This window comes from Ambystoma mexicanum, chromosome 6p (assembly GCF_040938575.1).
Source record: "Ambystoma mexicanum isolate Mex_15411 chromosome 6p, UKY_AmexF1_1, whole genome shotgun sequence".
Lineage (NCBI taxonomy): Eukaryota > Metazoa > Chordata > Amphibia > Caudata > Ambystomatidae > Ambystoma > Ambystoma mexicanum.
The window spans coordinates 1,439,589,992-1,439,600,504 of NC_090935.1; the positions used below are offsets into that span (position 1 = coordinate 1,439,589,992).

A 10,513-nucleotide genomic window follows, 5' to 3' on the forward strand; every position below is an offset into this window, starting at 1 on the left:
CTGGGGTGAGGTGTTTAAGACCTACAATGACAAAGTACTCCATTTGTGGGATGTGAATGAGGTTGTGAGGAATTAGACCATCCGTACACTGGGCGTGCGCTCACCTGGGCTTTTTTTGAAATTATAAATTAAACTGAATGATGGTAGATCAACCTCCGGAAAATGTGTTGGGCTAATCCGAAGACATTTTCCTATGCTCACCGCAAGATATACACATAGACCTGTGTACCCTCGGTGGACACAGCCTACAGGCGCAGTCCCCCCTGTCATATTTAGTTGGGATTCGACATCCAGGAGTATACCATGCCAAACCTTCCCTGTGCAATGCCCAACCTAATTAACTAACAAAGGCTCCATGATTCTGCCCTGTCCTTTTGTTGAGTCTTGTAGCTAGTGGCAACATTAACATACTAATCAAAGTTTAATTGAAACAACGTCCATATGGGGCCTGGATGCACAGGCTAACAAAGGAGACAGGAAACCCCAACCCCTTTCATATGCACTGTGTCAGCCTGATGCCAGCCCCTGCCCTCAGTTGTATCGATTGACAGTAAAATGTTATGTCTGGGACTGCATGTTTTACAGTAGTCATCCCCAAAGGGAGACCCCATTCAGAAGGTATGAGTACGTGGATTAACGGTGCTAGAAAGTCTGGTCTCGCCGCAGCTTCAAGGGAGACCTGCCGCTTTAATCAGGAACCACAGAGAGATCCATTAACCAGAGGGACTCTTTAATCCACAACAGACAGGAAGTTGGGTGGGACTTATTATCACATCTGTTCACCCCTTTACCTGTTCTGTTACAAAGCACTCTGGCTATGACATCACGCATACAGGAGATGGTTGGTGGGGACCCAGGATTGGTTCATTAAGGTAGGCTTAGCCTACACCAATCCATGTGGACCATTTGGCTTTAAAAGAGGGCTGAGCCCCTCTTTTGGCAGATCACCAAACGGCTTCACCAGAAGCAGAATGAATAACTCATCATTGGACCCTGGTTTAAGGGACAGTCTGCCTTACATCTTCCGCCAGTGAAGGAAGGCCAAGACCTCCAAGAGGAAAGCAAGATCCCTCCCCTAAACATCTCCCATGGAACAGAGGGAGATGATTAATCCAGTGGACTCTTAACCAGCTCCAGGACCAGTACCCAGCCAGCAAACAGCATGACTTGCTAGGCTCTGCAGCAAGCTTCCTAGGTGGGAAGTGCCAGAGAGTCTCTGAACCAAACCAAGGACAAGGCAAACCAAGGACAAGGGTGCTGCCTGCAACACTCTCCTCAACTTTGGGCTGTCCATACTTAGGTGTAGAAATAGCTCGCTCTGCAAAAATGGTACGCTCCCTTAATTATGCAACATTAGCGACCGCGCTTTGCACCAAACTCAACCGCTGGAACCAACTCCCTATTTCATTCATGGGTAGGGTGGCCCTGGTGAAAATGGTTATTCTCCCCAAGCTGTTTCATCTCTTCAGTACGATACCGCTGTTGCCAGGAAGAGCCTTTTTCACGAAAATCACTGGTTCATGCTCCACGCTTGTGTGGAAAGGGCAAGTGAGGGTCAGCTGGAAATGCCTCACATTGCCTTATGAGCAGGGAGGACTGGCAGCGCCGGATTTTGAATGGTACTTTTTGGCGGCACAAGCATACTATGCGACACACTGGGCGGAGGGAGGCCAACGCACCTCATACATAGAGCTGGAAAAACAGGGGATGGATACGCCTCCCCTATTACACAGGTGGTCCTGGGGAGGCGAGGGGGCAGTAACCAACTCGACCCAGAGCGGGTGACACAATAGGCATGGACAAGATTGGTTCAACATCCCAAAGGTACAGTGCTGTACAGCCCAGAGATGCCCATCGGGATGCACCCTACTTGGCCCCATCCAGGGATGCAACACTGGTGGATAATGGGTATACTACTCTTTGGAGATTTATACCGCAGTGGCCAATTCATGGATTGGGATGATATTAAGGCACAGGTGGGTGACACCTCAATACAGAAACTACAATACCTTAGACTCCATTCCGGGATAGTAGCGGTGTGGGAGGGATTCCCCCAGGAGCCGCCCTCTCAACCTATCCTGAACTATGCAGTAACCCCTGGCACAGTGAAGAAGACCACTTCTGCATTGAATAGACTCTCGTTGGCTACTAGGGTAGTGCAGGCACCAGATATTAAGGGGGAGTGGGAAAAAGACCTAAGCATTTCTATTACCAAGGCACACTGGAAGCAGTTGTGCATGCTTACAAAGCAGATATCATTTAACTCTAGATACAGGTTAATCCATTTCAAAATATTGAATAGGGTACACCTTACCCCGGCCCGCCTCAAGAAAATGTATGTAACTACAGACGGGAGATGCCTGAGATGTACAAATGAAGATGCAGATTTGGTGCCCATCTTGTGGACCTGTGGGGTGCTCTCAGTATATTGCACTGGGGTTTGTGAAGCACTGGAAGAAATGGTGGACCAGCCTATCGAGTGGGAGCATGGGGCATGTATACTAGGCTTTGTGCTCAAAATCAACCTGGCGAAGCATAAACCTATTAATATAGGACTGTGGTTAGCCAAACAAGCTATATTAATGCAGTGGAAAAGCAGGGCATCTCCCACGATAGACGACTGGATGAGAGACATGACATGGGCTAGTGATAATGAAGAATTGAATTCTACCATGCTGCCCCCACCAAGCCACCCCAGAGACATTTGGGGAGGATTTCGTCAATATCTGAGCAATAAAAGTGCAAAGATGGATGATAATGTAGAATCATTGCAATGTATTCACAATGATGCAGTATTCCCTGTGTACGATAATGATTGACTGTATAGTAACGGGATGATGTTGTAACTCTGTGCAAAAGTTAAATAAAAGTAAAAAAAAAAAAAAATTACTGACCCGTACTGTCCTTAGCTTCCACAACCTTTCAGAGATAAGCCTGACACTCCGTCCATTTTACCAACATTGGACAAGAAGGTTTATAATTTTCTTGTGTTTCCAATCTGTTCAGCTCCCTCCTGGTTTACTTGAGGTGTGGGGCCGATTGATGGTTTAGAAACCGATATTCATCCCTGGACCACTGGTGGCCCGGAAGTTGATTCGCCACAGAGTTTCTACCGATGTATCTAAGTTGGCCATATAACAGAGAGCTTTCTGGAAGGCTGTGACAGCAAAGTTGGCCTTGATGCTCTGTCTCATATCAAGCAAAAGGGCTCCAGACATTTCGGTATTGGAGGTATACAATAATAGCCATTACCCAGAAGCAGTGAGTTTCTACATACCGATATATATCTAGGAGAATCCAAAAACATATTAAGACAATGACCTATCCTGCTTTTTCGGAACCGTCGAAGTGGGCAGATGTCTCCAAGCTTATGAGACAGCGACCGAGAGGTTGAGGCAAGAAGTGCAGCTCATTATAGCACAAAGAATATCCTTCAAAGCAGTATCCTCTGCGACTTTAGCCAGGTGGGTCAGAAGGTGTATTTAGTAGGTAGGTATGAGCACTGGCAGAATCGGAGCACATTCAGTTTGCAGGGCATAAGCCATTCTGCCTTGAGAATCGTTTGGAAGATATTCTCAAAGCTGTGCAGTGGTCAAATGAAGCAGTGTTTAATAATTTCACTTTCAGATCCAACAAGCAAGTGGCCTCAGCGGTAACTAATCTTTAAACAAGCATAATACAAGAATCCGGTCTTGACAAAGAAGGCAGATTTTCTGTACTGCGTAAAATAAGCTTATGATTCTGTTAAAAACACATATGGGCCTCATCACGAGTTTGGCAGTAACCCTTAAATCCGGCGGTCACGCTATTACTGCCAGATTTAAGGGTCCGCCAAATCAGGGCTTCTGCGGATTTTTCCCCAGCTCTGAGCTGGGGGGAAATCCGCCGAAAATTTGTGCTATTACTGCCGGCGGGAAATCCGCCGGCAGTAAGAGCGCGAAAATTCCCCATTGAGCCCAATGGGGAATGGGGCATTCCCGAAATGGGCTCAGTGGGGAATGGGGAATTCCATTACCGCCAAACCCGTGATCCGGCGCTAATAGCGCCGGGGGGGTTTGGCGGTAGGGCTAATACCACTGGCGGTAATAGCGCCGGCGTTACCACCCAACTTGTGATGAGGCCCTAGTCTAATTTTTCCACTGGGCCTGCTTTGTTCCTGAAAGTAGAGGCACGTCAACGCTGCAGAGAAGGTGGTGTGAGTTGCGGCCTTTGTGTGATCTGACAAGGGTGCTTGTGCGCCTTGCCATGGATGGTGACGGACAAGCAGCTCCCCAACAACCTCCTGCGCCAGGTCAGCCTCAGGCACAGCCCCCTGCATTGGCTGCTCAACCTCAAGTACAAGCCCCTGCAGTGGCTGCACCACCTCATGCTCAGCCCCCAGAACTGGCTGCTCAACCTCCAGTGCAGCCCCCTGCAATGGCTGCACAACAACCGCCTGGGATGAGAACTCCAGGTGCCCTCTCACCTACGCCTGAGATTGATATCTCAGGTGCGTTACCGTTCAGCAGCTAAAGAAACAGGAAACACTGAAATATGTAGATCCTGTTAAGGGTAATGGTCAGTCGGGAATGGTAGACGCAATCACAAGACAGTGTTCCCATTGTACCTTCTTTGGACTACAGTTTATCCCTTTTACTTTGGGGGCGTATCTTACCTGCAATGTGCTGCTCGACAGATAACAGAGAAAGTATAATAGTTCATCTCTGTCTTTAATAGAATCATGATTTTCCTTTACATTAGTATGTTAAGTTTGCATTGTCATCATTTTAGAATACGCAATTATTTTTCCATCTTGGAACACACTGTAAGGAAGGCATGGTATCAAAGTAAGATAGACACAAGTGATCACAGTTCAAGGGTGTTTACTGAACTGTAAAATGGGTGAGATTAATGCCTAATCTAAACCTAAATCTAAGATGGGAGCAAGCTACGACCATCAAATAATAATAATGCATCCCTAGTAGTGTCTAGTCAAATAAAAAGGGCTGATACTAAAATAAAACTATTGCCAATCATTACCGCTGTTCTACAAAATATTGTGGGATAATGTTCACAAGAAAAGAAAGAAGTGTTCACAAAATGATAAGTAAGGATGTTATGGCCGGAGTCTCCCTTCCCCATGTTTTTAGCACAGGACAAGGCGGGACTTGTGAGCACAGCACACTTCTGGGCTTCTCCAGCACAAGCTTATAGTTCCTTTTCTCTATATCACGTCCTTCTGTACCCATGTCTCTACTCATGCAAATTTTCTTTCTTCAGAGAGCCTGATATTCCAAACAACAACAAAACAAAAGTTCCTTCTGCTAACCTTCACATCGGGCGATTACTCTTCACCCTAGAATCCCCCTCAGCCGGACTCTGATCGTTCTTTCAGTGTCAGCCTCCCAAAGTACTTGCCAATTTAAACAGAGGCATCCGAATGGCGATCTCGTATCGCTGGGTCACTCTGTTAGCGTATGGCAAGCACGGCCTTCACAAAATCACAGTTCGTACAGCGTTTCCCTCAGCTGGGCGCAAACGCCTGTTGCACAATTCCCTCAGTCGGGTTCACAATTTCACAATTGTCAAAACTTCTGCAACGTGTCAAGGACTTTCGATTGTACAAGGGTTTTGGCTTGACCCTTGTATGACCACCTTGACACCTCACGCAGGCCTTCCATATGGCCTTGGCTTGTAGTTTCAATACTTTTGTAATTCCACATTCTCTTGGTTCAGAAGAGGGGTACCAGCTAGAGACCTTCGAAAGAGCTCCCACATGGTGCTGGACCACTCTATCTCTGGTACCAAGTTCATTCACAAAAAGACCTCTGTCTATTAATCTTCTTAATGTTGCCACTGCAGCCATGAGCCTAATACAGTCCGGTCCACATATCTGGTTCTTCTGACTCACCAGCTGTGCTGAACTCATTGGCGTTTCTTTTGCTGCTGGAGTCAAGGACAGTACCACAATGGCAACCGCATCTCCCTGCCCTGGCTATCAGCGCATGAGGGTTCCATGTACCACTGACATCCGTCATACCATCCGCCAGTTGCGATTCCCGGTCGTATAATTCCTTTGTCGGAGGCTTTTTGGGTCTGCATTGAAAAAGGCAAGGCAACTCCCTCCTTGATGTCCTTTCAGGTCTCGCCGCCTTTCTCCTCCATTTCAACTGCCGTCCTGGAATAGCTTCTTCCCTGTGCGTTCGGCCTTGCTCAGAGTGTGCTCTCATGCTCTGCCTTTTATCTCTATGGGGAAGGGAAACGGCAGTCAGGTGTGTGTGGTTGTCGGCAATTGCCTGGCTCTGCCTGACCCTTATGTTGGGACATGTCAGGTAAACAGCTCGGGTTTTAGTCCATTGTCGCTCACGGTGTGAAAAAGTGTTTGGGCCTCATTACGACCCTGGCGGTAATCCGCCGTCATTACCGCCATGGCGTAATGAACGTTAACGCCGTGGGACGATGGTGTAAAGTGCGCCACATTACGACCCATCGCGCACGAGCATTACGCCATGGCGGTAATGTAAACAGCGCCATGGCGGTAATGCCCCCAAAACGGCACCTACCGGCATCGTATGCGGCGCAAGGTGCACCACCGCCACCGCCGTACATAGCGGTGACCGTAGTTAGCGGTCACCGCAATTAGCGTTGACCGTAGATAAGCGGAACCGGAAGTAGCGTCACCGCGGCGGAACGGGAAAGAGCACGGCGGCCATCTTTAAAAACACAATCCATTGCCATCCTCCGAAACCACTGGACATCCGAGCCTGAGACCCCGCCAATACCGGCTTCAACCTTCTACCTGCAGGAAGATGCCGAAAGTTTTGAAAAAAGCCTGTGACCGCCAGCGGCAAGACCGCTTCTCCAGAGAGGAGCTCACCATTCTAGCGGAGACCCTACAGGAGAACGCTGCAGTGGTATTCTCCAACCAACTGACAAGACCGGCCATAACCAAGAAGAAGGCCATATGGGCACTGGTAGCTCAGCGGGTCAGTGCCGTGGGAACGACACCCCGCAATGTCAAACAGTGCCGCAAGCGGTGGGACGATCTCCGGCTCAGAGTCAGGAGCATACTATCAGCCAACATGAACCTGGCAATGGCAACTGGGGGAGGATCGGAGTCCCCTATAAAATTGCAGCCATGGGAGGAAATCTGTGCCTCCACAATCGGAATGCAGAGCATTGAAGGAGTAGGAGGAATGGAGAGAGGAGCCCCGACATCGGGCGATGCAGGTAGGTGGCTCAAATCAAGGCATGCAAAGTCCATTCATGTGAAGTACAATGTTGGCCCATAGTGTGAATGCAACACATCAGCAGGAGACTGCCCACAGATACATCCGATCTGCACCCTGTACACATGCAGCATGCACACCCTAACTGCAGGCACCCACATACCTCCATGCTACTTCCACACAAAAGGGAGTCAACTTTTTTCCCCTGCATGAAATGTGCCACATGTACTAACTGATGAGATGCCAGTCGCAACAATGCCCGGCCAATGTCCGCAGACCCATCAATAACACTCTCCCTCCTCTGTCCCACCACAGGCTCAAATTCCGACCTTGAGGAAGAGGACACCACAGCCTCCACACCCACCAAGAGGGCCAGGCCAACTGTGCCAACGCCACAACCCTCCACCTCTGTCGTCCCGAGGAAAACACCACAGCAGGCAAAATCCATGCAAGGGAAACAGGACAGGGCACAGACAGCCACCCCAGCAGGCAGTACAGCAGCAGCAGCAGCAGCAGCAGACATCACACCAATCATGCCCACAGAAGCCACAGCCTCTGCTGCAAGCAGCACACTTGGGGAGACTGCTGCCATTGCTGCCTCCTCCGATAGTGAAGCAGGGACCTTTGAGGAGAGTGATGTCAGGAGCCCCACAGGCCACCCTCATTCCCCCTACCTGTCCCTAAGCAGCCCGCATGTGGATGCCACACAGGGTCAGCCAGAGGATGACGATTGGCCAGCCACTCCATCCCCGCTGCAGGGGCAGATCAGCCCAATGGGAATGCCACTGCCATTAGCCATGGCCCAGAATCCCAACCATTCTCTGGAGGCGATTGCCACCCGGCAGCAGCAACTTTCCTCGCTGCTCGAAGAACATGTTGCTGAATGTGGGGGGTCAAGTGCAGCAATGGATAAATGTGCTGAGACTGTGAAGGCAGCTATAGAGTCGTCCACAAAGGACATCTGCGCGGAACTAGCTGCTGTGCGGCACGCCATCACTGACCTTGTGCAGACAATACGGGCCATGCGTCCAAATGAGCAGGCAGGATCCTCCTCGGTTGCCAGCTCGACACCGAGCAGCCCCATCCGCCGATCGGGGAGGAACCTCCGCAGCACAGGCAGGGGTGCCCCGGGGGCCAGTGGAGGGGGCTGCCAATAGTGGCCGGACAGTGTAGGAATCCTACTACTGACACTGCTGCACAGACCAACTCACACCTTTGTTGGGATTCCAGGGGGGGGGGGGGGTGGAGGGGGGAGTGGGTGTGTTGGGGTGTGCAGGGGGGTGGCGGGGTGGTGTGTTGGGGAGTTAAGGGGGGAGTTTGGGGGGGGTGTGTGCAGGGGGGAGGTGGGAGGTGGGAGGGGGTGTGTTGGGGTGTGCAGGGGGGTGGCGGGGTGGTGTGTTGGGGAGTTAAGGGGGGAGTTTGGGGGGGGGGTGTGCAGGGGGGAGGTGGGAGGTGGGAGGGGGTGTGACACGACAGTACATAGTTCAAATACAGTTTATTCGTTTCACAAAAGGAAACGTGTGGACATTTTCATTGCGTATGTGTGCTTTATTGGTGTCCAGTCCTCAGTGTGCATGCCCCAGAGTCACACAGTGCCCCAAGTGCTGTCTCCATGCGATGAACACCAGCCGTGTGTGCTAGAAGCAGTGGTTGATGATACTTTGGCGCATGGCACGCCCCTCCTGTGCATCGCCTCCTCCATGTGGTGGCGCCCCTTCTGCACCCTCCTCATCCTCATCCTCATCGTCAGGTGGTTGCAGTTCTGCGTCAGGGGGCAGGGGCACATTCCGTCTGACGCACATATTGTGCAGCATGACACATGCCATGACGATCTTTGCCACCTTCTCATGGCCATACAGGAGTGCCCCACCAGACCTGCTGAGGCTTCGGAACCGTGCCTTCAGGAGGCCGAATGTCTGCTCTATGACCACACGAGTACGTGTATGTGCACGGTTGTAGTCCTCCTCGTGCTGGTTCTGCGGGTTCCGGACTGGCGTGAGGAGCCACCTCTTCAGGGGGTAGGCTGCATCACCTGTATGTAGGCGAGAATGTATGTGTCAGTCATGTTGTCTGTCCAGGAACATGATGTCCCACCATGGCTGGCATGGAACTGTTACCTTGGCTCACTTCTACATGCACTAATTGATTCACACTATGCAACCAGTATATGCCCATTGCTGCCATGGCCTGTTTAGCATGCCATCACCCTATGTATGCAGAGGGGTTTAGTGCATTGTGAGTGGCCTTCCTCTGTATCCGTTCTCTGTGTTACTCACAGCCAGGTGGAGTATGCATCATCCCCCCCCCCCTTTCAGCCAGGTGGAGTATGCATCATCCCCCCCCCCCTTTCAGCCAGGTGGAGTATGCATCATCCCCCCCCCCCTTTCTGCCAGGTGGAGTATGCACTGGTACGTCATTCCCATGCCCACTTCCATGACATAGCACTCACCGAGTAGCCAGGATCTTGGGCCTGCATGTCGCTCCATGTAGCGTGGTATTGTGGAGTTCCTCAGGATCATGGAATCATGGGTTGATCCGGGGAATCGGGCACAACAATGTGTGATGATCTTGTTGGAGTCACAGACCATTTGCACGTTGATAGAGTGGAACTGTTTCCGGTTGCGGTACGGTACCTCCATGGCACGTGGAACCACCAATTCCACATGGGTGCAGTCGATGGCACCAATGCAACCGGGTATGCTGGCTAGTGCATGGAAACCCACTTTGGTGTTTGCAATCTCCTGGGCAGTCCGTGGTAATGAGATGTGGTCGTCTGTGTGCTTGAGGAGGGCATCAAGCACTTGGATGAGTGTTCGTGAGAATAATGGTTGTGAAATGCCATGCAGGTGCCCCACTGTGTGCTGGTAGGTGCCTGTGGCCAGGAAGTGGAGTACAGCCACTACCTTCAGTAGGGGGGGGATGGCGGTTGGACTTTCTATCATGCTGACGATGTCGTTGTGTGTCATGTCTACGATGGCGGTGATGGTGTCCCTGTCCAAACGGTACAGGGTGTGGATCTGCTCAGCAGTGAGGTTGTTTGGATTGGCTCTGATGCGTGGGATTGGGGGCTGCCTGCGTGGTGGCACTGGCTGTGCTGGTGGGGCTTGCTGGGCCTGCCTTGCCCTCCTTCTCCTCCTGCGTCTCCTCTGTGCTGCCTGTTGTTGTTGTTGTTGCTGTTGCTGTTGTAGTAGCACATGCATTGCTATCAGGTCCTCCAGCCCCAACATTGCTAGTCGTATTGGCATCATTGTGGAGTGTGACTGGGTGTGGGTAGGGGTGGGGTGTGCTCTTTTTATACTCCCCTG

At 50.9% G+C, this 10,513-nt stretch overlaps 1 protein-coding gene across 1 annotated transcript; it reads left to right on the forward strand.

The window, feature by feature from the left end:
- The first annotated feature begins 6,379 nt into the window (after positions 1-6,379).
- LOC138510481 (nuclear apoptosis-inducing factor 1-like) lies at positions 6,380-8,409 on the forward strand. The gene is made up of 2 exons (XM_069626168.1): positions 6,380-7,209; positions 7,524-8,409. Exons 1-2 carry the CDS (start codon positions 6,789-6,791, stop codon positions 8,363-8,365), a joined length of 1,263 nt encoding a protein of 420 aa, XP_069482269.1. The 5' UTR covers positions 6,380-6,788; the 3' UTR covers positions 8,366-8,409.
- The last annotated feature ends 2,104 nt before the right edge of the window (positions 8,410-10,513 follow it).

Excerpts from the sequence above, each read along its gene's own strand:
- LOC138510481 (XM_069626168.1), top strand. The coding sequence starts at position 6,789 with ATGCCGAAAGTTTTGAAAAAAGCCTGTGACCGCCAGCGGCAAGACCGC. Across the intron at positions 7,210-7,523 it reads CCCGACATCGGGCGATGCAG|GCTCAAATTCCGACCTTGAG; the intron begins GTAGGTGGCTCA and ends GTCCCACCACAG.